This window comes from Phalangium opilio, unplaced genomic scaffold (assembly GCF_054372755.1).
Source record: "Phalangium opilio isolate 3A_F unplaced genomic scaffold, DU_Popi_V2 ptg000070l_1, whole genome shotgun sequence".
NCBI classification, from domain to species: domain Eukaryota; kingdom Metazoa; phylum Arthropoda; class Arachnida; order Opiliones; family Phalangiidae; genus Phalangium; species Phalangium opilio.
In genome coordinates, this window is record NW_028324182.1 from 14473548 (window position 1) to 14501190 (window position 27643).

At 36.7% G+C, this 27643-nt stretch overlaps 2 protein-coding genes across 2 annotated transcripts; one reads left to right on the top strand and one right to left on the bottom strand.

Moving 5' to 3' along the window:
* Positions 1 to 187: 187 nt before the first annotated feature.
* On the bottom strand, positions 188 to 16230 carry LOC149661892 (uncharacterized). Its single transcript, XM_089843429.1, has 4 exons — positions 14839 to 16230; positions 4877 to 4968; positions 2935 to 3190; positions 188 to 2573 (listed from the first exon to the last, which is right to left on the bottom strand). The coding sequence occupies exons 1-4, from the start codon at positions 15599 to 15601 to the stop codon at positions 2164 to 2166; spliced, it is 1521 nt and encodes a 506-aa protein (XP_089699555.1). The 5' UTR covers positions 15602 to 16230; the 3' UTR covers positions 188 to 2163.
* Positions 16231 to 17811: 1581 nt separating this feature from the next.
* On the top strand, positions 17812 to 27476 carry LOC149661893 (uncharacterized). The gene is made up of 18 exons (XM_089843425.1): positions 17812 to 18012; positions 18140 to 18373; positions 18434 to 18634; positions 18697 to 18970; positions 19881 to 19963; positions 20031 to 20311; positions 20379 to 20594; positions 21276 to 21528; positions 21598 to 21962; positions 22035 to 22152; positions 22224 to 22437; positions 22951 to 23038; positions 23655 to 23738; positions 23815 to 23960; positions 24416 to 24495; positions 24563 to 24642; positions 24710 to 24957; positions 25041 to 27476. The coding sequence occupies exons 1-18, from the start codon at positions 17986 to 17988 to the stop codon at positions 25154 to 25156; spliced, it is 3108 nt and encodes a 1035-aa protein (XP_089699551.1). The 5' UTR covers positions 17812 to 17985; the 3' UTR covers positions 25157 to 27476.
* The last annotated feature ends 167 nt before the right edge of the window (positions 27477 to 27643 follow it).

Genomic DNA, 27643 nt, shown 5'->3' on the forward strand with positions numbered 1-27643 from the left:
TTTCCTCATTAGCAGTTGTATTTTACTTTTAAAGCCCAATAGACTAATGGCACCTCATGTTATTTCCCCATAGAGAATAATACAGTCGAAGGCAGAGGGCTGCCATTACTCTATAGAGGAAAATTCGAGAAGCTGTTACTTCTCTTTAAATAAGCTTAAATTTAATTGAAACGCAGATAAACGTGACTTTGTATATGTATATGAATATTTTATGTACAAGGATACAAATACAAGATTATTCAGAATTTCAATACATTTCAGTATAATTTTAATGATTGGGTCGTGTTTAAATTAAAGCCTTATAGGACTTTAACTTATAACGAGCGACAGGGGTTTTAAATCCTACTCCTAACGACCCCGAAAAGCTTAAGGAATTATAATACTGGTTAATGAGCATGGTCCATTCCTTTAACGGTAATTAAGGAGCCAGCATTGGAGTCTAGGTTATTTTTCCGAAGAGAGATATAAGACATATGTATATCTAGCACCGACCGAAGCACGGTTATTTACTGACTGTTCTCGTACCTCCTAATACATGCACACTCTAGTTTTAATCGTACCCGAAGCCCATTTTATAAAGTGAAACATCTCAAGCGAAGCCTAATATCTTATTTGGTTGTTATTAAGACTTTATTATTGATAAAGAATGTCCTTATTTCTAACAATTCTCATTTCTCTTAAACCTTGAGTCTATGTTTACGGAAGATAAAAAAAATCCTCCCTGAGAAGCTAGGCCTAGTCAATGACGTCAGAACGTGAGACGGAGAGATATCTAGTAGAGAAAGAAACCCGGGAGTGGTTTACTTAAGCTAATGGACTTTGGGGCCATCAGTAGGAAAAAAGCTAGTTTCAGTGTTTCACCTCGATTGAGCGTCGTAGCGGATAGGTTGGAAATCCTGGGAAAAGGGCACAATTATCGACTTTTTCTTTAGGAAAACATACCAACTGTATCAATAGAGACATTAGCCAGGAGATTGTGTGTGTGTGTGTAAAAGTAAACTAGGATGTCTCACGCGGAAACGTCCAATAATCCTTTACTATACTCTTTACTTGTTATTTTTTATGGCTTCTCCAATTAGCGACGCATTCTTTGCTTCAAGAAATTAATCTCAAGGGGAATGAAAACCAACTAAACTTAAACCCTATTATATTTATTTTTTTCTTTTCTTTTTTGAATCTTTTTGAAAAAGCATCGACTTGAGTCGCTCGACTTTCGAATCGTTACCTGTGCGCTTTCTTTATCCTCTAAAGTTTAAGATTTGTTGACTGTTTATTTTAAAATGTTAACCCAGTTCTTATTTTTATTTACCTCTTTTGTATAACAAACGGAGACGTTTCTGTTCTTTTCTTGAAGGAGTTTTTTTTCCCCCGACACAAAATATTTCTTTTGTTGTCTTGAAGGAATCGTCTTGATCTCCCCTGAGGTTGTTGTTTTTGGACAGTTTTTGATTTCTCTTTTGTTTTTCTTTGGAAATCTTATTTCACAAAATCGCGGTGTTGTTGATAGGCAAGTAACGGTTTAGTTTTTAGATCCTTAGATTTGTTAAAGAAATTTCTTTTTGTAAATTTAATGAAATATTCGATATTTTTTCTCTCGTTGTTCCTATATAGTCAATTAGGAAAGTTCTATCATAACGTTAATTAACAATCCTTTTGTGCAAAATAGTTTTGTATATCGTATCATTTACCAAATAATTGGGAACAAAAACAATTTCGTCGTTATAATTATGGCCCCTCAATAAGTATTTACAAGAATTCGTCCAAGAATATTGAACTGATGTTTTGATATATTCTGTATTTACAATTCGGCTCTTAAATTTGTTATATATGACATCAGGAACCGATACCATATCGGTTCCTGATGACATCATTACAGTGTACAATTTTAAGGCCAGTTAGAATCTTTCAAAAAGCGTGGTTTTAAACCATAAACCACCACAAAAATGTAGAGCTATTTTTACAGTTCGATATTCTAGGGGAATTATATTAGGTCATCGTAATATATTTGACTTAAAAATGATATGACGTAATGTATATCATTTCACGTAGGCGTATATGTATGTATATTGGGTGTAAAACTATTATATGTATATGGGTTTGGTATAAAAGGCAATTTAAAGTCGATTTCTTTTGATCCTGGCGGTGATCACAGTTCAATTCAGTTTAGAGAACGTGCAGATTATCGCACGATTTCGATTTGTGCTTGGCCGTTTCTCCGCGACACAGTAGGATTCGATCCAAAAGGCATTTGGCTCGATTACGGTCGTACCTGAGTGAACCTTGATGAGCTCTTCGGGAAAAATGAAAGAGAGCCGTTGTGGAATTGGTGGAAGAAGCGTTGGAAGAGCGGGGAGACCATAAATGGGCCGGAGAACCAGGCGTCGGCGTGGCACCCGACGATCCTCCTCCGATTGAAGAGACCCGATGACGAAACACGCCCATTTCGGACATTTGGCGCGCTTTCAGACGAATTTGGGTCACCAACCCTACTAAAAGTTCGTCCACGCGATGCCCGATCGCCGCCGACGTTTCAATGAATTTGCACTCGTACGTGCACGCGACGGATTTGCCTTCTGCCAAAAGATAAGAGTCGGGAAAAAGGCGATGGAGATAAAATTCTAAGAAAAAAATATATAGGCCTATGAGGAAAGAAAAATAACGTATAGCTTTTAGCTGGAATTTCCCTGAGGATTAACGGCGGACGTCGTCGACTTCGTAAACGAAAGAAAAGTATCTTTTACCCCAAAACCCCCGTGCCTCCCAGTCCGGGATTAAGTAAAAAGCAGTGTATTTGCTTTCAGGCTATCGGTTCGCTATGATAGATACTATATTAACTACAAATTGGGTTAATACCGAAAGGAACCCGGCTGCCTGCCTTTCCTCGCGTTACAAATTTAGGTTGTGATAGAGCATCATCTCGCGTTAGTAACTTACCCTCTATGGCGACTTCTCTCGTTCGAACCAAATCGGATTTATTCCCGACGAGGATGACCGGGTGGGTTAAAGTTTTGGCTCTTTCTCGTAGGGCGAACAAGAAATCAATGGCTTTTTCGAAAGATCCCCTGCAAGTCACGGAATAGACGACCAAATAGGCGTCCGTCGCTGCCCCTCGGTTATTCCCCCGGGCTGGTGGTGACGTCCCTAAAGGATCCCATTGCGAGCTTCTTCTTCGCTCTTCGTTAGTCTCCTCCTGCGTTCATTCATTAAAACACGCTCTAATTAAAAATGAAAAACTTTAAAAAAGAGTTCCTGGACATTTCCACAATCCCCTAGAGACAAATCTAAGGTCGTTAGAACCCCGTGTCGTTTAAAATTCAAGAGTCATTAGCCCCCATTTTACTCTGGTCTCTCTAAAATTGAGAATTCTCAAAGTTTTAACTAAATATACCTGTCATTTTAAGGAGAGAACGAAATTTGAGGAGTCTCTTATGACTTTTAAACTATAACGAAATATGTTTAAACCAAGTGAAATTTATAGCGGATTTTTCAAGCAAATCGCACTTAAGTAACCCTTTGTTTTAAATGTTCAAAATGCCATTTGTGAACATTGATATATTGGGACCAATGACTGATTCTTTCAATTTCGACTACTCACTCATAAGGTCCACTTAAACTCGTTTGTAAGTATCCTACTCCACTGGTAATGTGATCAACCACCTTAAAGGCTTATTTAATTTCTAGGCACTACGTCAGTCACATTTTAATTGTTAATTATTCCCCACTTGATTCTTAGTGTAAATTAATCGAGTGAGAGCTAATTCCCAACGTGCCAATTAGGATATAACTCCCTCCCTTCCTCTCTCTCTCTATTCAGGACGTGGGAGCCCTTTCACGCTATAGAAGCCAACCCGGAAACCCGGATAGCTTGAGATTCCATCATTCTTGGAGACCATGCTTTCGAAAATTTCGATTAATGTAAAGCATTGAAGCGAATAAACGCTAGATATCGAGGGGTACCAGCGCCTTAGGTAATAGATAGTTTCCTACTACAAACATCCAGTATATGGGTGAAACCCTTTTAAGGAATAGGTCTTCCACCAATCTTTATATATATATATATATATATATATATATATATATATATATATATATATATATATATATATATATATATATATATACAGGGTGTTTGTGAAAAGTCCATCAATAATGAAAGGGCGTATTTACTGGGCCATTTTGAGTCGAAAATGTTCTATGACATTTTGCCGTCCGAGCCACGGTTTTCGAGTTATGATTTGAATATTTTAGGGATGACCCCTTCATTAAATTAGCGCTGTCTTAAAATTTCTTAATTAAATTTAAGGGGTCATCCGTAAATTACTCCAATCATAACTTGAAAACAGTGGCCCGGACGGAAAAATGCCATTGAACATTTTCGACTCAAAATGGCCCAATAAACACGCCCTTTCATTATTGATGGACCTTTCAGAAACACCCTGTATATATATATGTACAAGAAGTGATATCTAGTTTATTAGGGAGAAGGTATAAGATGCCTAAGTATTTGCGCGCGCCATAGTCCCAGTCCCCCTTTCAAAATACAAGGGGGGACGTAAAAGGAGGCCCCGGGCTATTTCGCCTCTCCTCAGTCGGAAAATACAAGTGATTTTCCCGTCATTCGCGTCGCGCTGACGTGCACGAGTTTTCAAGAACCAATGAGATGCTGGCTGGATGTAATTTAGAGGCGGCGGGGATTAACTCCGGACCTACGTCTTTTGGACTGGAGATAAAGCTAGATTATAAATGTGGAGGCGAATTTATACCTTCTCCCTAGTAAACTAGATATCACTTCTTGATACATATAAAGGGGTTCGATAAGACCGTCAACGATATCACCCAATCCTTACAGGATCTAAGCTAGGAGATCTGTATTTACCCGCAAGTCAGCCGCGATGGGGTGATCGATAAAGGTGAGCTCGTATTCCTCTCCATCCAAAAGCACAGAAACAGTCTTTTCGATGTCTTCGTCTGTTAGGATAATCAAAAGAGAGAGTTTTGACACATCAGTGTTACCTAGTAAACGAGTGCTATTCTATAAAAATGTCGGTTACTTCCGTAGAAGGGCAATCGGAAATGTTTGTCTCTACCCCAAACAATAATCATTTCTGATATATATAAGATTCTCTCGAAGAAGAAAATCGTTTCCGTGGCTAGACCCGTCCCGAGGTCATGACCTCTTGGCCTCCAAACCTTTTCTTTCTCCTCTTTTCCCTACCCCTTTTCCATTCCCAGTATGTATAACGTCGCTTTAAACCCACGAAATTCCCCCACACCCCAAAAAAGAAAAACCTTTTTCCACAAGAGTTTTCAGGAATTTTTCTATACGCTTCAGTTTGTTTTATTTTTTTTACTCCTCTAGTTTGATAGCGAAAACTTTTCCACGTATAAACGTTTCTAGGCGAGGCGGAAGTGAAAATATTGACAGTCATTGAATAAAAAACAACGTTAAGCCTAACGTGTCCAACGCCCCACCCCCTTTTCCTCTTTTGAATATGTTACAAAAGTTGTCGTCATGGGTCGGAGGAATTTTTAGAAACACTTCGAAACGAATAGTGACTTTAATAGAGCCTAAAGGGATTGTGAAATCCAAGGCATTCTTTTGTACAAGGTATAGGCCTAGTAGAAACGCGAATATTCGGGTTATTTTCTCTTTGAGTGGGGTTTTCCCCGCTTCTCCGACACCTGAATAACAATATCTTTCGCTAGAATTGAGTTTGTTCCTAGTCACCACCTAGTTTAAATATTAGGCCTAACTCTGGATCAAAGGCGGCGAGGCGGCTGGAGGGGTAAAATAAATCTAATAGAAAATGAGGGGAGGGATCGATTTTGATGGATGAAAGAGAAATTGAAGATGTTCCCGGTACGTTTAGTGAAAGTGGATGGAATAGCTAGGGGGAGATTTAATTGATTCGTGGGAGGTGGAGGTTTTCCGAGTTGATAATCTTTCAAAGTGCCGAGGCTAATCTTGTTTCTTAAGAAGCGACCTGATAATTTATAAACCGAATCCGGGTCGTTTGAGAAAAATAAAGAAGAGTGATCAAAGGGGACGGTTTTAATTCGAATTGACCCCGATTTTCAAATTTCAATTTAAATTCGATTTATTTCGTAATAAACTAACAATAGTGTACTAAATGTATTAAAAATGCTTAAACACGATAGCTAATTTCTAGGAAAGGCTATTTGAATTGGATTAAAATCACCCCGAATTAATTATATAAAGTTTCAATTTGAGAAAATAGGCTTAGGTATCAGACTCAGTTAGGGCTACTTTTTAAAACCAAAATGGCTGGCGCTAACGTACAAATCTCCCCTCCCTACCTTATCAATGTAGGTCAATCAAAATCGCTTTTAAAGTCTTAATTTAATATAAAACCCCAGTGTTAATACGCACATGATGGAAAAGGGGTTAGGTTAGCAAGACCCCAATTTGTCACCCTTCGTTCATTTCTAATCCAATCAATTTTAACGTAATTCCCTCGTCCCCAATACGTACCGGATACTGTATACCGTATTCCATTAAGGTCGATGACTTAATTTGACCTCTGCGCCCTTATAATTTGATCACGGGCCTTTGTTAAAATTCAGCCCTTGTCATGGCCGCACCTCCGTTCGTTCTATTTAAATTATATCTTATCCTTTATCTAAGGGGTGGTATTAGTCGACTGGGTAATTAGTATAATGGATTGTTAATTTTAAAAATATTAGCAGCTGTATAAGCTAAAAGGGTCATTATAATTTTTCCATAAATAAAACTTTATTTAGATAGCTAGGATTAGGCGAAAAGAGTTCATGTCACGTATAACAGAAATAGGCTTCGTTATAAATAGAATTTATTCCAGTGTAATAAGAATATTGAACTAGCAATAGTGTTACAAAAATGGTGGTAGGGGGCGATTTTGAGTCTAAAATGTAACTTATATGACAGTTTGACCTAAGGGCCACCCTAAACAAGTTATGAATGTAGTATTTTAAGGATGATCCCTTTGTTTGAAGAGTTATTGTTAATTTTTTTTCTATTTCAGGGGGAAATCGTTTCATGTAATACACATTCATATTTTTTAGTAACAACGAGTATCTTATAAGCCTTTTTCAGATTTAATTGGTCAGGCTCATTATTTGTTGTTTTATTTTTAAATCCTTATCTCCAGATATCTTTTTCTAAAAGCATTTTTAAATTCCAAGACTAATATATCTCGGCTTTTAAGGAGGGGGCGTGTAGTCTATAGTTTATTTCAGAGACGCTCCCGCTAATCCCAGAGCGTTACGAGGACCCTGGTTGCCAAGCAACCAACCGTCCATCCACCTTCTCGCTCTCTCTCTAGGCATTCATCCTTATCGAAGTCACTAAGACTATACAATAAGGAGAACGCTAAATTCTCAGTTCTGGATTTGAAGGAAGATACGTTTCTACGCGATGTATTCTGTCTCTGGGATGAACTATGGTTCATATCTGTTTCAGTATTCAATAGTCAAATGCCTTTGAGTGTATGTAGAAATTTGGGTATGATGTTGGGGTATACGTTGAACTTTTAATGTGAGATGGATCATCTTCCCGCATCACCCTCATAAAGAAAATCATTCCTTAGAGACTGAAAGGAGGGTATGGAAAATTTTGGAACCTAGTGAGAGGGTGCGGAGGGAAAAACAAACTGTTTTACATTCTGGGGCATCGTTTTACCAGTTTTACGTCTCGTTCGGTCGCCCACCCATCCGCCCCAGGCATGATCCAAGGCATGAAAAAATCAGAATATAAAAAAAAAAAAAAATACTAAGGAGCATCCTAAGTTCATAATAGTTTGTAATATAGCATGAACTTGTAATATTACTCAGGAATATTGAATTTTTCCACCTAAAAATAAATCCTTAATGACTGGATGGCCCGTTTCTTACATTTCTGTAGACGTCGATTTTTATTTGGTTAGGATTTTATAGATTTAGCTTCTTGAGATAATCAAATTTATTCTTATTTAATAGGTTAAGTACCGAGTTTTTTTCCTTCTCAATAATTTTTTAGTCCTTGCTTCTGAAAGGGGAAAATGTATATAAACTTAAATTGGCTAGTTTTCTTTACTCTTTCTTTACTTTGGAGATACTTTCCTTTAAGTCTTTTAATAATTTTGCCGTCACGTTCTGCTAAATCCACTAGCTAATTTCGACCGGGCGCCATGCACTCTTCTTAAAGTAGACGAAATAAACGCTATGCCATATGCGTATAGTAACACGTGATTTGACCTAGATTTTCTAATATCAATATTAATATTAATATTAGACGTAATATTGACGTAATTACTCCAGTTATGCCTAATTAATAATTAGGTAAATATTTTTGACTAAATCCCCTGTATGAATACTTTTCCCCAAGCATTGGTGTACTGAGTGGTAAACATTTCTACAGGGGCTAATGCAAAGTCAATGGGAACGTTTTCCCCTGGAAGTCGGCTTTACACGCTATACTGCAAGAGGTAGATGAACCTTTCCTACAGGCTTCAGAATTTTTATTTAATTATTTATAAATAAAAGAAGTTGATAATTCCCGCTCATTTGGGAAGAATTCTTAGTATTTTTACGCACTCCTAGCTCCAGGGGCGTTTGTCTAGAAAATTTTATTGGTATGTCTCATCTTAAGGCGGGAAATTAGGCCTACCGCTCAAATTGCTCTTTCAGCATATCGGAAATGAAAAATATTATTATGGTCTAGGGCATGTCTACCCTTGATCTACCTACCCTATTGGAAAGGCAGCAGGGACTTTGTGCCGCTTGGTTGAATGATGTTATTCATATGGAAGCAAAGAAGGATTAACTAAAAATAAGAATGACTGGTGGTGGGCGAGAAGGAGAAATTGGGCGGCCCTCTAGGCATCACCTTAATCCTATGACGACGTGCATGTACAGTATGTTATGTCCGAAACCCGGAAACTAGCTATTGGATCGTTGGAAAATATGACAGGGTAATCTCCTAACCGTTAATTCACATTTCCGGCTTCTCAGGGGTATTATTTTCATTGCATTTAATAGTATTGATAAAAAAGGAGGAGAAGAAAGGGTTGATGACAGGTTAATCCTGTTATTAATCAATGTTTTAATTATAGAAATGGAAATTAATAATACATAATGTACCATCCTTTCCTACATAGAACTACTCCACAAAAAATATTTATTTACAACAGTTTTCTGTCAAGAAAATTGTTTACAGTTGTAAGCGGAACTTTGATAAAAAATATGGTTTTTATCAAAGTATTACGGTATTTTTTCCACTATTATTTTTAACCCAGTGTCCGAAATAATAGGTAGGTATTTTTTCTTGTTCTTTTGGAATCTTTTGTCAGAATCAAAGGAATCTTAGAAAAGATAGACTTGGATGAAAAAAGAAAATAAAAATCTCATCCGGGTTTGCAGTCGAGAGGCCAGTTTTCATTTACGAGACGCATTAGGCCTAGTTTTTTTTTGTTATAGCTAAGCCTAATTTTTAAGGACAATGAAGTCGCCCTTATATAAATATTTGACGAATCAGAGCTCGGCGAGATGAGATCGGTTAGTGATTTTAGGCCTAACTAGAGAAAATAGAACGATAAAAACAATCGTATCCCATTTTCAAACTTGAAGTTGAAAACCCTTTAAAACTCTAGACCAATTTTCGAATGGTAAATTGCATTTTTACGACTGTTTTCCCGGGGTTTTTCCAATTCCCTCAAATGAAAACCAGACTCGAATGAAAGTGGAAAAAAATAAGGTAGAGAGAAAGAAAAATAAAAGGTTTCTTCTTTTTTTCTGGCGTTTCAATCTTTTTCCCAAAAGCCAAGGTGACCCTACCTAAACACGACCGGAAAACCCGGGGATATGATTTTTGAACCCATTCTTTTTCTTCACAATATATATAAAAAAAAACATATTTCATAACAGTTATCTTGGAAACAGCCAGCGTGTTTTCTTCGCAATGCGGGAAAAGTGTAGAATCTTAATAATCTATGTTCGTAATTACTTTTTCTCTCCCCCCCTTTCTTTCTTTTTACCTTCGTCTTCCGACATTTGAGAGTTTCTATGGTAACGGTGAGGGCATTTAAACCCTATATTTCTACTTTACACCATCACTATCTTTTTATCAGTACAACCCTAGCCTTAGAATATCTAAAGTCATTTATAATACGAAAATATCTAGCGCCTATACACACAACGCGTCTCATTTCCGTTTTACTTGATAAAGGGGAAATAGAAAGAATCTTTTTAATATGGTAACGTTACTCAGACGTTAATCCTTTCAACCGTATATAAGAATGCCTTTCAAAATTATCTCCAAAAATATCTACATGATATAGGTATATTTTCCAACGGGCTAAATCTTTTATAACTGATAATTTTACATGTAAATTACTGTAACTTTACTTTTTATAGCTTTACTATTTAAAGCTGTATCGAGTTTCTCATCCTTTTAAGAGATTTTTTATAGAATTAAGGTACGAGGGCGTATTCGCGTATCGAATGATCGAGGGGTCAGTCACTCGGCTTAATCTATGTACAAGCTGCGCCTATGACAAGTGCAAAATGACTTCAGGGAGTCTGCGACTAATTAGCCCCTCGAGAATGTCCAATTGAAAGTGGTCGATATAGTAAACAAGATATTCCAATTTTGTGTATCAGCCTCTGAATTTTGTCCTTGAATGAAGCTACGCTGGTAACGTAATCATTCAGAGGTTGTAAAATAACCGACGTGGGAGGGTATATATTTGCTTTTGGCTTTTCAAAAATTTATTTTGATGTGGGAGTTAAGATTGATTTGCAATAAATCACTCCAACCATAAATTTGAAAACGGTGGCTCCGAACATTTTCACCCTCCATAATTACAATCCTTTCATAAGCGCCCTGAATAATATTTTGATCTTAATGAAAGTATAATTTGATTTATATTAAGATCAACGCGTACTTAGAATTTAATGCATTGATTCATTGCACATCGCTGTTGAAATAAGTTATCTTTTTTCCAAGGCTTAGCGTAATCCCTTGGCTCATATCCGATGGATATATTTAGATTGATTAGGCTCTTTTTTTATTATTTTTATTTCCTAACTCTCCGCAGCACATAATCATAGCTTCTGAACTTTAGCTCAACGTGGGCATTGGCCCACTTTTTTGTACGTTATATGGGGGAATAATTTTTTTAACGTCAGTGTCTTTCGTATTTACCTGTCCTTGAATGTTATTTTTTCCCGCCTAAGTTAACGCTAAGCCTAACGATATATAGCCGATCGCGTCAGCTGTTAGGGGTTACATCCTTGGAATATTATCTCCTATAATAGGTACAGCATGGGAAGTCTATAGACGTCTAGAAAAACTCGAGCGAGGCTTTCAAGCCCGTCATACATTGAAGGGGAACTTAGTTCAGTTATAAGATGTAAAATTCCCATGAGAAAATGATAGTTTTTTTGTTATAGATAGTATATTATTAACTTAGTCTACGGGAGCTTTCGAATTATTTGCCATACTGCGTCAGGTGGCTCTCCACAGTGTGGCCTGACGCGTAGGCTCTTGCAAGTTAATTGCTCGAGTCTTCTTTAATGATGTAGTTTGATACGTTATTCCAATTAGTAATATTCATTATTTATGCGTTATTTGCAGTAAAAGAAATGACGTATTCAGTGCGCGATGGGGTTAGTTTCGAAATAAAATACTTTGGAATTTCCATGGAGATTTTATGTAATTCGGTTCCCCTTCTTTCTCTTTTCCGATCCCTTCTTTATTCCGGCGCCGAATTCGAGGAGCTTTTCATGGCAAGGAAGCTTATCAAAAATGTGAAGAATATTTTTACTCCTTTTCACTCGCAGAAGGGAATTCGTTAAAGACGAATGAAAACCTAAAAGTGCTTCACTACGCAGACGGCCAATTCAATCTGTAATTTTTGAGCATATATAGTACTCTTTTTGATCAGCTGGTATTAAAGACGGCGGAGGATTTGGTAACTGCATAAATTAATCTTAAACCACTCGAATCAGCGTTTCCTTATTTATTTTAATTAGAGAGAAAGAACTTAAAAGTGTTTGTGAAATAAAAAATAAATTGATTTGATTTGATTACGTTTGTTTAATTAAGGTAGTTCAAAGGGTTAATTTGTTTTAAAGAACGAATAAGAAAGGTCTCGCTCATCACTTAGAAAGAAATTCATTCTCAATTAATAAGTTTAATTTAAATTATTTTGATTTCATTCGAGATTAAAATTAAAGTGCGTCTTAAGTCACAAAAATTCATCAAGCGAGGACCAGGCGTATACCGTTTCGCAAACCCTTTAATTAACTGGAGTTTCGGTCGTGAACTTTTCATAACTCTTGAAAACTCTTCAATATTTCAATTCAACTTTGTTGATGAAATATCAGAGCGAGGGGATTCTTATTAATAGTAATCAATACTCTCAGACTTGTTGGAAAAACCATTTCTTTGTACAGATTCATACACAATAACCCTCTCTATGTAAACCCTCTTTCGATGCATCGATTAAATTTTTAACTTTATTCCCAAGACAAGGGATGGAGGCGCGCGTAAATGGGGTTGGGGCGGAAGGAAGGGTTATAAAATTTGATTTATTAATTTATTTCGGTACCGGCCTCGGAAATTTCTAATTTATCAAACGTTATTAGAGAGTGGGAGGGAAGACTACTTCCGTAAATGCCAAGGCTTATAAAATTAAATTATATTTTTCACTCGAGATATAAATTTAAATTAGAAGAAATTATTATGGTTACGGGAAAATGTCAACATGGCTTATAGGAATAGATAGAGAGATAATAAATCTAATTTTCGTTAGTTATAATATTGCCAAGTGACATTGTAAGATGAGGCAAAAGAACTCAATTCCACCTGAAAACACTTCTCTCTCTAGTGGAGTATGTGTTTTCAAAAGGAGCTCCATATTTTTTCCCTCGAGCTTAAATGGGAAATTTTCCTTTTCTTAACCTCAATTTGATATGAAAAGCGGTGTCAGATTGCGTTTGGAGGATCATTGTGTCAGTAGTACTACTATTTTCAATCTAAACGCTCGTAAACAAAGTTCTTGAGGATATTTTTCCACTAAAAGTGATCTCTATTGAATGGCTAGACCCTGTCTACATCTTTCTTCAAGGGGTGCCATGATAGGCTTTTTGTAACCTTGAAAATTGCGCTTAGCCGGGTGGGTTAGGGTCTCTTACACGAATACAGGAAAACAAGGAAAGGAATAAGCAATTCTAGGAAATGAAAACATTCCCCTCAAGTTCCGAAATCGACACTTCTCGCTTTTCAATATCGGTGGGTTTAACTTTAAAGAGAACTTGAAAGGAGAATTCAAGATTTTCTGACTTTTCTTTGGACCTAAAATACACACAGCATCAGTTTCAATTTCAATCCCTTTTTTATCAGGAAAAATCCGTAGAGAGGTTTAAGGAAAGAATGGCTTGGTTAATTGTTTGAAATAATATTAAGAATTTGATGCTTTCATCATCCCTTTAAAAGGGCGTTGTTGTCTGCATTTTGGAAAATATGAAAACATACAATTTTTCTTCGCAAGCTCGTACATATTTTTTGTTATATTATTTCTTTGCAAACTCGTACATATATTATATTATTTCCGCTGGTATAGCTGCGTGGTAAAGTTTGCACTAAATTTCGCGGAATTCCAGGTATTGTTGCAAGTTTTAAAATTGAAAAGCGGGCGATGAATTATGGATTCCGTGGCCCAGGGCTTCCCCTAAAGATGTTATCACCGGATGATATTACTTTTTAGCTGGCGCCGAGCTACGTGTATATGGCCCATTTTCCCAAAATAGATATACTGTGTATAGAAAACTGGAAACATTCAACGTTGATTGTTTTCACGAAAGTCTGAGGTGCTTTGAACTTAAAGAGGGTGAAAACTCTGGCAAGGATAATATAAAATCCGTAAACTTTTAGTCCCTTTTAGTACAGCATGATCCGCTATATGATTTTTCTTTTTGTTATAGGGTCAATATTTGAGTCTACACCGCCATGAACTTTACGTATTGAAAGAACGGTTTTCACTTTAGCGACCTGCACGCGTAGTTGTCCAGCATTGAAAAAGGATAAATTCTTTACCCGCTCCCATTCGATAGAGTATACTTTTCACGTTAAGATTATACTGGGGTAAAAGGCTGAGCTCCTGTTATTCTAAAGGAACTGTATTGGATTGGATTTGTTCCGTTTGCTAAACTGAACCACCTATGAATTTAGTAAAATCTCACGTAGAGAAATATATACCCCCTTCTCTTCTTCTGAAAAAGAAATTTGGAAATTCTTAGAAGGAACTTGTAAGAGTTCTTCCTAGTATGGTTACCCATATTTTATCGTGTAACGTCCTGCCCTTTTCAAAGAGCTAACGACGTGGTGAAATTGCCTAGCGGTTTTATAGAAAGTTGAAAACCAAAAACAAAATAAAATCGATATCGAATATAAAATTGGCTATTTTAAATTTCCAAGTTGCCTCTAAAAATTCGAGTAATGCAGGCGTTATTATCGTTAATTTCACACGTGATAGAGAAGGCGTAAAATGATAGGATTTATATTTAAAAATCATTTATGGTAAAAATATTAAACCCATGTTTTGAAGTTAAATCCCAAAACTATGCCTAATTTCGTACCAAAGCAATATAATAACATGCAGCAGCTGGGACCATTATCGGAAGCTGTGTCGGAAACCTTTGTTAAAGGAGAGGATGGCTGAGAAAGTTTTCGGTGAGTTCCCCGCGGTTGACGCTTAATTATCTTCCTGTTCTAATTAAAAGCGTTCGCCGAACACGCCCCCTCTGACTTTATGGAAATTAGTTCCTAAATTTTTGAGAGTTATATACATTTTTACTCACCTTGGGAGCATTCGTAGGCGTTCATATACTCCGAGGTCATAAACTGAGAGACAAGTGCAGATTTTCCGACTCCAAGGGCCCCTAACATCCTGATGCGTACTGGACTGTGTCTAGACGTAGGGATGGAGTCGTAACCCATGACGCTGGCTTTCCGGCTACCTACGGCCAATCCGGAGGACGAACAAGAAGTAGCCGGTGAAGTTCCGGGTGACCCGTTGGAAGTGGTGACGCTAGTGGCGCTTCTGGATCGTTGTCGAAACAAATCACCCTTGTTGATGACGTCGCCTTTTGGGGTCACGGTGAAATGTCTCAAGAGATAAAAATCACGATCCTCCCCGAAATATAGACCATCCGCTAAACTGCAGTTTTTGGGACTGAGACTATCTTCTCGGGCCCATCTGTAACCCGAGGCGTCGCTTGGCATGGTCGAGACTCTAGGTCGAAAGCCATCATTTGTTTGGTTCCTGGCTGGGGAATTACCTCTCGCCCGGAAGGAATGTGATCGTTGTCTTTGAGTTTGTTTAGTAACTGTGGGACTGACGTTTCCGTTTCCGTTAGCCGCAGCCGCGTTCAAAGCCCAAGTTCGTCGTCGGTGTTCAGGGGTGCAGTTTGACGAAGACATTTTGACAGTCGGTGGAGAAGTTCGTCTTCCATTAGCCACGGAGACGTTCAAGTGGGAAGATTCGTATCGCGATACTGTTCCAGTTGTCGCGGCGTTCGGGATTGATATGGAACGAGAGCGAGCTTGATTTTGACCGCTCATCTTGACGTCTAGAATGAGGAGACTCTGTCGATGATCATGCTCCTTGCTTTTATATAAAAAAGGCACCACTTGAACTTTAGTTGTTCGGCCCCCTTCGCTCCTTGCCTTCAATTTCTGAGAAAATGAGGATGGTCACGTAGAGAAACCAAATTTTCTTCGTGCTCGTACGTTTATGGATTGTATTATATGTATCTTGCGAGACGCGAGTCGTTCAATCGAATTGAGCGCCAAAATTTCTGCCCGGGATTGACTAGGGACTAGAGAAGAGAAGAGAGGAAGAAGACGAGGCACCGTCGACCACGCTGCTCCGACTCCTAGTAACATCTGTGTTTTGGCGCGCTGGAGAGGCGGAAGAGAAGGCTGAACGTGAGAGGAAGAAAGGGAGAAGAGAGGATCCAACCTCCCCCGCTCTCTCATCCGCCAAGTGCGCTAACCACCTTTCTCTCGATATCTTTCGGTCTCTCGTTGCCTAGATTTGAAAGACTGGCTTGTTTTGGATTGAGCGAGTTGTCCTTCTTAGAACTTGAAATTTACTCTAGGTTGGAATTAACTTTTAAAGGGAAATAATATAATAAAGCAAAAGCAAACTCTGACATTTAAAATCGTAGGTGTGTAGATTTTCATTATCTTCCTCAAACAGAATTAATCTGTCGGCGTGTTTCTTATGAACAGAATGTTTTAATCCAACGCACTGCAAAGTAAAACTAGGATATGGTATTTTCATCCCGTTCAGATAAGATCAAAGAGTTTGCTTTCGGAAATGTAAAAACGTGAACTTTCTAACGCCCTGCAGGATTATCGATTATTACGTTATTTAAAGTCGGCCGACTCTGAATGGATAGGCAAAGGGGGAAATTCGGAATTGAAAACATGATGTACTTTTAATCTCGAAAAATAGGAGCCACGAACTGTCTTTCAAAATGTTAAGTGTCCCTTTGGGCTAATTTTCTATCCTCTGCTTGACTTTGGTATAAAAGACCTTAGAACTGTTGCCTCGTTAACGCCTAAAACAAAGTTCCTGGCAACCATTCCTCCCCCCTCTAATTAGTGAATACAAAAGAATTCCTCTTCGCTCTCGATCATCTTCTCTCTCTCTCCATCCTCTCTCCAATCACGAAAAGCCGTCATTTCCCGGAATTCATCGACTTGTCAACTGTATCTAGGAGCTAACGATTCCGATTGCTATGTAAGCCGTTATAGGGGCTTATATTTGCCGAATGAGCGATGCGATATATCATTTTCCACGAAGTGTTGATATTTCTGTGGAATTTGATACCATTTTATTCCGTTTAAAATGAGACGAATTGAAATTGCTCAGTAATTTTCGAAAAAATTTAACTAGATCAGAAAATATTATTGAAGAGTAACTTCTAAGAAAAAAAGAGAGCTCTTTATAAATTGAAATACGTCTTAGCAGGGCCTAATTAGGAATTAATTAGCGTTTTTTAGTTTTCAAGGTTCTGAGTGCCAATTAAAATCTTTTCCGTTTTAATTTTTTTCTATACATTTGACAATCTCCATACCTAAAAAGCTATGTTCCTTTATTAATCCCGACTGAAGGAGGCGTATAATTTAAAAGAAAAGGAGAATGAATTTGACTTATAGGCCAGATTACTTTAGATACATCTAATTTTATGATTTTATCACAGCGTGATAACCTTGGCCTATATCTTATGGGGTTTAAAATGCGAAAATATTTGTTTTAATTTTGAGTCTCGAATCCGAGACTACGTTTGAGTTAACTCGACTAGAATGTACACAAGAATCTACGACTCGAAAGTTCTTTTATTAGCTTCGGAGGAGTAGTGAGTGTTAGAGGTCATTTCTTCCAGTGGAAGGTGTTTGCTAGTTTTTGACAGCGAGGTTTAAAGAGACTTTCCATATTAGTATAGAGAATTTTAGACTTGATTTACTCCTCCACATTCCGGAAGCAATATTGCACTCTTTGGCAGATGGGCGGACATTATTTATTCAACCGTTTTACGTTTGAAGGTTTTTAGTTCTTAAAAAATATTGAACTTGGTCTATTTTGATCGCTGTTTATATTTAAAACTTTATCCTACGGTAACTTCCGTACTACTTTGAACTTAAAATAAACCAATATTTTATTTCCTAGAAGATTTTTGAAGACAACTATTCAACCACGTGTAGCTAGTTGAGTTTTATTAATTTGAATTTACCGGTATTTAAAAATGTGGCTAATTTGACTAGTGACATCTATCAAGCCTGGGTTGTTCTTGGAAATATTGATGGTTGTCGTGCCTTAAGTTAAGGAATGTACTTTGCTCAATTAGCTTGAGAAAAATAATGATTCTATCGGAGTTACAGATAGTCAGAGATGTAAATCAGTCTATTTTATATGGTTGATTAGTTATATTTAGGAAATGGTAAATTTGTTACTGTTAGAAGAGGTAAGTTTGAATTATATTTTTAAGCCTTGGTCAAATATACTTGGCTTCAAAATGTTTGCATGGGGTTGGTAATTGCAATTTCGGAGGGATAGTTATTAAGGTTTAATTTTTAATTCGTGGTTCATAGCCTCCTCTAGTTCAAGCTGTTTTTCGAGGAGATATAGATGAAGTTAAAGAACTAATTTACCACAAGGAAGATGTTAACTATTCTGATTCAGAAAGAAGAACAGTACTCCACGCTGCCGCAGCTTGTGGGGAGGCAGCAATATCAGAAATCCTTTTACAAAATAATGCCAGAGTTAATGCGAAAGATAATTATTGGTTAACACCCTTGCATAGAGCGTGTCGCAGTGAGAGTGCGGTAAATAAGTCTTATTTCATTTATCTAAATAGACATATTATATAAATTTGTGGTCTATAGGAGACAGTTGAAGTTTTACTTGAAAGAGAAGTAGAAATAAATGCTCGTGACAAAAACTGGCAAACCCCCTTACATATAGCCGCTGCCAATAATGCTCTGGAATGTGCTCAACTGTTAGTCCCTCTTCAAAACAATGTTAATATTTCTGACAGAGCTGGAAGAACCTCTTTACAACACGCTGCCTTTAATGGACACTTTGATGTAACAATTTCTTAACATATTTAAGGGGAAAATCTTTCTAAACCAAATTTTTGTTCATTTAGATGGTCAAATTCCTTTTAGATCATGGAGCAACTTGTAATGCATTTGACAAAAAAGACAGGCGGGCCCTTCATTGGGCCGCTTATATGGGTCACACTGAGATTGTACAACTTCTAGTACAATATGATGCTGACTTAAATGTTAGAGACAAAGAGTTTTACACTCCATTACACGCTGCCGCAGCTGCTGGAAGTTTAAACACAGTTCATCTTCTATTGAAACTCGGGGCTGAATTAGAACCTGTTAATATATTTGGCAATACCCCTTTGCACATAGGTATATCATCTTAAAGAAAAAGGTTCAGGCAACATAACATTACCACCTTAAAAGAACGGCCCTTTTCTAAATATAAAAGGAATTAAATATTTAAAAGAAAATAAATCATATCTTATTACAAAATAATTGGCTTTTAATTAGTATTAAAAATGAGGACTACTGGGCCGCCATTGCTATAGTGGAGGGGGCTAGGGGATTGGTTGAATTAGCCTTATTCCTGATCAGCGCCACCTAACCATAGCGGCGACTTTGAGAACTACTGTAATCGGCAAGCCAATCAGATGTCGCTAAAATCAGGTGACGTCACTGACGGGCACTCTCGGGGTCTTACCAAAAACGACGTCACCAGATTTTATCGACATCTGGTTGGCTTGCCGATTACAGTAGTTCTCAAAGTCGCCGCTATGGTTAGGTGGCGCTGATCAGGAATAAGGCTAATTCTCACAACATAGCCAACTCAACCACGCATAAGAGGTTTGACGCGAAATGGCGGCGGGCAGAAGTAATAGGGCTGGAAATAAGAAATATTTCTTATATGACATTGTCCACTGGAGTGTGCAAAAATAGTGTGGCATTTTCATAGTCAAGCTATCAAAACTTTGGAAATATTTATTGGTCAACATGTCCACTGATCCCCTTAGTTTTTGGAAAAAAAAAAAAGAAAAATTAGGAACATTTTTTATTTTTTTGTTGCACAATGTCCAGTGCTTATTTCCGGCCCTGAGTAGTCCTCAATTTTTTTTTAATATTAATTAAATGTTAATTATTTCGTAATAAGAGATCATTTATTTATTCTTTTAATATTTTTCCATTTATATTTAGAAAAAGGCCGTTCTTTTAAGCTATAATGTTATGTTACCTAAACTTTTCGTTCAACTTATTGAATAATTAATATTAATTATAAACTTAGCTTGTCTTAATGGACAAGATGACATTGTTGAAGAACTCATGATGGCCAATGCAACACTCGATTGTTGTAACCATAGAGGATTGGTAATTGAACCTTACCATATCCAAGTATAAATATGGTTTTACGATAATAATCCCCTTGCTTTATCAGACCCCATTGCACTATGCCGCAGCCTCTATTCACGGAGGAGGTTGCCTTGAAGTATTATTGAGAGAAGGGGCCAATGTCAATTTCCAAAGTCTAGAAGGACGTACTCCTTTACATATGACATCCATACATGGCAGATTTGCAAGGGCTGAAACCCTTCTTAGTTTTTCCTCCGAAGTTGACGCAGTTGACAAGGAGGGATTTAGCCCTTTGCATATTGCTGCTCGTTATGGACACGAGTTATTAGTTAAATCATTAATAACAGCGGGAGCTCGTATTAATAGGTTAATTAATCATTAATAATGTTTAGGCCTATATTTTATCAGTTTATACTAAGTGAATATGTATTAGGTGTTCATCTGCCGGTCTAACTGCATTACACTTAGCAGCGTTTAGTGGTTATATAGACTGTTGTCGTAAATTAGTCATGGCAGGATCGGATATTCACGCGCAAGATAACAGTGGTAGAACTGCCTGCCATTTATCGGCTTATAGTGGCTCAGTTGAATGTATGGAGTTTTTAATTCAAAATGGAGCTAATTTTGACGTGTGTGATAGTTATGGAAGGTTTGTTTCATTTTAGTTGAATTTAAAGGGAAAGATCGGGAAACATAACATTATGCCTTAAAAGAACGGCCTTTTTCTAAATATAAAAGAAAAAAAATTTAAAAAAAAATCTCTTATTAAAAAATAATTAGCGTCTCTAAAACCAGGACTACTGCACCGCCATTGCTTTAGTGGCGTCTGCTCAATCAAACCTACCTTACCCAGGGCTGGAAATAAGCGCGGGACAAACTGGACATTGTCCAATATTATTTTATAATGTCCCATGATTTTTTTAAAAAAACTAAGGGGGTCGCTGAACATATTGACCAATAATTAATTAGATAGCTTGACTATGAAACTGCGACACTTTTTTCCAGTCAAGGGGTGGGGGGAGGTCACTGGACACATGTCCAAAAAGAAATTTTTCTTATTTCCCGCACTGCTCTTACCTCTGTAAGAATTCAACCAATCCCAGTGGTTCGGTGTAGTAGACGTCACTAAAAAATGGCGGCGCAGTAGTCCTCGTTTTTAAGGCTAAATAAATGCTACTTATTTTGTAATAAGAGATCATTTATTTATTCTTTTAATATTTTTACTTTTATATTTGGAAAAAGGCGTTCTTTTAAGATATAGTGTTATGTTAACTGAACTATTTCTATAAAATGAAATGATTTTGATTGTAAGAAGTGATTTTTTAAATAGACTTCCGTTACACTATGCCGCGAGTAACAATCAATTTTCCTGCGTTCTTTCGCTTTTGGCCATAAAATCCAACATTTCACATACTGATTCTGACGGGTGCACGGCTTTACATTATGCCTCGGCTTCTGACGAAGAAGGGCGATGCGTCTTAACCTTATTAGATAAAGACGCTAATCCATTAAAAGGGGATAATCAAGGGTTTACTCCTCTTCATTACTCAGCTGCCAGTGGGAACAGTGTTGCCTTGGAAGCGGTAATGTTTAGAAACCAGGGCAACATTTCAGAATATAAAGTCCCGTTAAATGAAACTTTTATTCTTCAGCTCTTATTAGCTTGCGAAGGAAATTACAATTTGCCAAATAAGAACAAATCTAGACTTACTCCTCTTCATTTTGCCGCCTATAACGGACACTCTCCTTGCATTTCACTACTTCTGTCGCATATTAAAGATCTGGAAGCTAAGGATGGACACGGTAGAACTTCCTTAGATCTAGCCGCTTCTCAAGGTCATACCGAGTGTGTGGCTTTGTTGTTGCAACACGGAGCTAATGTTGCTTCCCAGGATTTTGTTAGTCATAGGACACCCTTTCACGCGGCCGCCTATCAGGGACATAAAGAATGTTTAAGATTAATGCTCGAATCGGGAGATATTGGGGATACTGTAGATATTCCTGATAAATATGGAAGGTAAAGAGTCGACTAAAGATAAAATTTTTAACTAGGAAATTAGCTAATTTATTCACGAAATGATTTCTTAAGAACTCCATTAATGTTCGCTGTTCTTCACAATCGAATTGATTGTGCAAAGTTACTCTTGCAACATAATTCCTCAGTGACTGCCATGGATAAAAATTGCCAAACTGCTTTGCATCGCGCTGTTAGTATTTATTTTAATTTTTCTGGGGTTGCGTGACGTCCATTTTCGCCTAATTATTTTAATTAACTTAGGCCTATAGTGGGGATGAATTAATAATCAAGTTGCTCTTAAAACACGGAGCCGATTTGAGGCACAAAACTTCATCTGGAAAATCGCCATTACATATTGCCGCCAGTTCGGGAAACGTCGGAGCTTTGGCGGTTTTAATAAGCCACGGGAGTGTAGGCATCACTGATACTTTTGATAAAGCGGGATGGACGCCTTTGCATCATAGTTGCGCTGGAGGTAGTAAAAGTACTTGGAGAAGTTTAGGTTACATAACATTATACCTTAAAAGAACGGCGTTTTTCTAAATATAAAAGTAAAAGTATTAAAAGAATAAATAAATTATCTCTTATTACAAAATAATTAGCGTTTAATTAGTCTTAAAAACGGGGACTACCGCGCCATCCGCCATTGCTTTAGTGTTGGCTGCTAAAACGAGCCTGTTACGTGCGTGATCGAGTGGGCTTACCCTTACCTCTCTCTCAGCTTGTGAGAATTCAACCAATCCCATTAGGGGTGGCTATCAGACGTCACTGAATCAATGGCGGCGCAGTAGTCCTCGTTTTTAAGATTAATTAAATGCGAATTATTTTGCAATAAGAGATCATTTATTTGTTTTTTAATACTTTTCCTTTTATATTTAGAAAACGGGCGTTCTTTTAAAGTATATATATAATGTTATGTTATCTGAACTTTTCCTTTAACTCCAAATGAAGCTTAATATTGAGGCATAGATGAAATGCTATTTTTCAGGTCACGATGCCTGTATAGAATTATTGTTAGATCATCACACGCACGAAGCTTTCATAGGGAATTCATTTTCCCCAATTCATTGTGCAGTGTAAGTATCATGATTTATTTTGATATTGTTTTTTTCAATCCCCATAGAAGTTTTGCGTCTTTTATTTTGTACAAACGTTTTGATAGAAATTTATTGATACGTATATAGGAACTTGCTTTTTATTGAAAAGCATTTAAAATTAGCTTTAGCATGAAAGTGTATGCATGATTTTTGTTATCCTGACCATTTTTGTTTGTTTTTTCTTTCTTTCTTTCTTTCTTTCATTTTCCTTGTTTATGTTTAAAAAAAAAAAACAAAAAAAAACAAACAACCTCAACCTGTTTTACCCCCTCTTTTTTTTCTCTCCTTAAATCTCCTTTGCGTGAAAAACTTAAAAAAAAAAACAATATTCCTGTTCCCTTCGAAAAATGTTGCGCTTGAAAAATAATGTTTGTGGATTATTTTAAACTGGAAAGATCCAATCCGTAAGTATCCAATTAATTAAGTTAACTTTATTATTTAACTCTCTCCTTATTTTTTTTTTTTTTTTTTTGGTATTGTTATTATATTTTGCGCAATTAAAGATAGAATTAACTTTTTTTTTATTTTAAAGTCCCATAACTTAATTAAATTAAATTAATCTTGTATCGTTTTATTTTCTCCCAAATAAATTTAGGTTTCGTGGTAGCGAAACCTGTACAGAAATGTTAATTAAACGATTTGGGAATCATATTGTTAATTTGAGAGATAAAAAGGGGAGGTAAGATTGTAGTTTATGATAGAAAGTATACGTAAGGAAAGGGTTAATTTGGGTTTTTCAACTTTTTTTTTAATAGAACTCCTCTTCATATTGCGTCATATCACGATAGTATCGAGTGCCTTCGACTTTTGCTTAGTGAAGGAGCCATTATAAACGCTGCTGATAGATTTCACACAACGTCTCTTATGATGGCTGCCATGAATGGAAATGTTAAAGCTTTAGGTAATGAGTAAAAGCAGAAGTATATAATACTTCTCTTCGAGAGAAGTGTACAAGCACAAAGCGGGGTGAGTGTAACGTCACTCTTCCCAACATCGGAACACTTAGAGCAAGGTTACTAAACCGAATCACATACACGATAAATAGTTCCCTCATCATTACTCTATTAGCGTTTAAATACTTGGCAAGACGCGCTTGCGCATTTTGTCCCACGTCAAGACAATCAAGGTTTGTGGGATGATTGCTGGGGATTTAGTGCCAAACAACTATTGAATTCACCTTTGTAGTTTGATGAGCGGGAAAGCAAACTAAAAGGGTACATGAGCCTGGGAAGAATGACGTTACATAACTAAAGCATTAAGAGGATACAGAGTGGCATCCTTTTTCTATTATCCCCTTCTGGTAAAAGTTAAATAAAGGGATTAGTGAATATTAATTGGTTTTGGTTTTTCTTATAGAAATTTTATTAGAGAATAAAGCCAAAATTCAGTGCCAGAATGTTCAGGGAAATACAGCTTTACATTTGGCTTGCATGAAGGTACTTATGGAAATGTTCATCGCGGAAAGATATGAACACTTATATTCTCTTTTAACATTGTATTTAGGGCCATGAAAACGCTGCCTTAATATTATTAGAGAAAACAACACCCGATCTTATTAATCTAGGGAATGAAGATGGAAAAACGTAAGATTTATATTTTTAATTTTTGTAACGCAAAGAGTATAATTTATTTGTTCTTGATTACTCGTAGGCCTCTTCATATTGCCGCAAATCGGGGTTTAATTAGCGTCGTAGATAATTTGTTAAACAGAGGAGCGGATGTTTCTTCTAGCGACTGTTCGGGATTAACACCCGCTTTATCTTGCGCTCCAAATAGAGACGTGGCCGAATGCTTGGCTTTGATTCTTAGCTCATCTACAAATAGCCAATCAACGGGTGTTAGATTGGTTCCTTCTTCTTTCCATTTTTCGCATCCCCTCTCTTTCTCTTCAAAAATAAGTAATTAAATAAATAAATAATTAATTTATGGGTTTTTCTTTCTTTCTTTCCTTTGTAACGTTGAAGTATATTGTATTGAATAGAACTAGGAAGGCAATCTGAACTTTCGTCTGATTCCCTCTCAGAAAGTTACGTAGAATGCTCGAAAAACAATGAAAGTACTGGTTCCTATCAAAGTTCCGATTCTGATTTCTATTAAACAAGATTCTCATTCCATATGGTGAAATAAAAAGAGGTATTCGATTGAATCTTTGTTACTTCAATATTAATTAGTAATCTTCAATATGTTAAAAAAATACGTCGCGTTTAAAGTATCTTAATTAATTAATTTGTTTCAAATCTTTGATACTTAAAAAAAAAAACAAATGCATTTAAAGGGACTGTAAAGCAGGCATCAGCGGGTGAGTAAAAATTATTTGAAATACGTCAGAGGCACGTGACCAAGGAGAGGCGTGGTTCAAAGAAGCTTAGTTCGTTTTATTTCGAAAAATACCACTTCATGGAAATGGCGCTGCAATCTCGCGAAAAACAAGGACTAGTTCCACTCCATGAGGAGCCTTTGTATCTTGGCATCACGTGATGTGTGTGACGTATTTCGAATAATTTTTACCCACCCGCCGATGCCTTCTTTGCAGTCCCTTTAAAGTAAACTTTTTAATATGAAAGTTTATTGTTACCTTGAAATGTTCTAGCAATATTTTTTTTTTGAAGCATTCCATCTTCAATATTACATTCGATATACGGTTAATAATAATTAATTTATTACTTAAAGAACTCAGTTTATCCTTAAAACTGTCTTCGCACTCTCTCCAATAAGGTCATAATTAAAAAGTGTAAGAAGCATATTAGAAATATTTAACGGGACCATGCATTTATGGGGGCGCATTTATTCTCGGATATTTTTGTTATAAATACTTAATAATAATATCCAACAGAATTTCTCAAAGAATTATTATTATTATTATTATTTCTATAAAGTTGAAAATTTTCACAGCACATTACCAAATAGCGTAAGTTGAAAACAGAAATTGGCCATATGTCTAATCAGCGCCACTAGCGGATGGTCTGAAAACTACTCCCATAGAGTCTAGGTATATTTAAGCGGGTTTGCAGAATTAGCCTTATTCCTGATCAGCGCCATCTACCCATAGCGGTGACTTTGAGAACTACTGTAAGCGGCAAGCCAATCAGATGTCGCTAAAATCTGGTGACGTCATTTTTGGTAAGACCCGAGAGTGCCAGTCAGTGACGTCACCAGATTTTAGCGACATCTGATTGGCTTGCCGCTTACAGTAGTTCTCAAAGTCGCCGCTATGGGTAGGTGGCGCTGATAAGGAATAAGGCTAATTTCCGCCAGGTGGCTCGAACGCCGCGCCATCTGACGGAAATTCTGCAAACCCGCTTAAATATACCTAGACTCTATGGGAGTAGTTTTCAGACCATCCGTTAGTGGCGCTGATTAGACATATGGCCAATTGATAAAATATTAAAAATAGTATATTTTCTTGAAGGGGCTTGTCCTGAATATTGAATAACTATTTATTTGAGACGTATTTTTGGGGTTTTAGTAAGTTTTAGTGAAAATTTGGGTTGATTAAACTTGGGTTGAATGGAAAAAAACCTTTCTGGGCAATGTGAATGGTCATAATTACGTAAGTAACTCATTAGATCATGAATCTATATAACTATGAATATACAGCTGCGTTACGCTGTCTAACCTCTCGATAAGGTTTGGGCGGGGCTTAGCGAAAGGATACATCAGTCACGTGTCTGCTAGTGTTAGGAGCGGGAGAAGGAAGGGGGTGTGTAAATTCGAAACGTCACTTCCTCTTGTCTTGTGATTGGCTATTAGAGCTAGGAGGGTAACACCCAAACCAAATCGACATGATAAAAGGGGCATATGATAGAGCTGTATATTCATAGTTATATAGATTCATGATTAGATTCATTTTACGAGTTATTTGAATCTTTACGGGATTGAAATATTTTTTATGGGATTTAAATTTAATTCATTGTGCCAATATTTAATTTAACAGCTTAAATTCAATATACACTCAGTAATAAACGGTAAAACGATGAATTTGTTACAAAGTATACTGTGATGAAATATTGACTAGTCACTGTTGAATATACTTGAGCAAATTTGAAATTTCCATTCACGTAATTGACTTTTTTTTTTTTTTTTTGTTTAAGTAGGCGAGGCCTTTTTTACATTCGTATTTTATTAGATTCTAACGTAGAATTTAATGAATGAAGTAAAAATTTATATGACATATCAGTGTACAATGCCAATGAGTCACTGGTGCCTTAATAAATGACACCTTCAGCTTTATGAAATATACTGGTATTAATAACAGCGCGATGATTAAGAAGAAAAAACCACCCGATAATGTGATTTTATATTTAGTAAACCTAGTTGTTTAGCTATTGTTGAGACAAAGATTGAAAGTTGTTAAAATTTTCTATGTAAAGATTGATTGTGTCCCAAGAAATGTGTAATAAAAAAGACAGAAGTTTGAGCGACTCTTTTGAATGTTGTAATAGGCTTATCAAATGGGGCCCAAATGAAACGAAAGAGGCATAATCAAGATTTGGTAAGAGTATGAATAATTTTGGGTCGGCGTTTTTCACAAGTTCTTTTGATTAGGCCAGTAATTGAGTTAATTGATTTGCAAATTTTGTTGGT

Bases quoted from the DNA above. Each gene is read 5' to 3' on its own strand.
- LOC149661893 (XM_089843425.1), top strand. From the start codon at position 17,986: ATGGTAAATTTGTTACTGTTAGAAGAG. The intron at 18,013-18,139 runs GTAAGTTTGAAT...CGTGGTTCATAG, and splicing joins ATTTGTTACTGTTAGAAGAG to CCTCCTCTAGTTCAAGCTGT. The intron at 23,039-23,654 runs GTAAGTATCATG...AAATAAATTTAG, and splicing joins TCCCCAATTCATTGTGCAGT to GTTTCGTGGTAGCGAAACCT.
- LOC149661892 (XM_089843429.1), bottom strand. From the start codon at position 15,601: ATGAGCGGTCAAAATCAAGCTCGCTCTCGTTCCATATCAATCCCGAAC. The intron at 4,969-14,838 runs GTGAGTAAAAAT...TTATCCTAACAG, and splicing joins CGCCTACGAATGCTCCCAAG to ACGAAGACATCGAAAAGACT. The intron at 2,574-2,934 runs GTAAGTTACTAA...ATCTTTTGGCAG, and splicing joins GAGAGAAGTCGCCATAGAGG to AAGGCAAATCCGTCGCGTGC.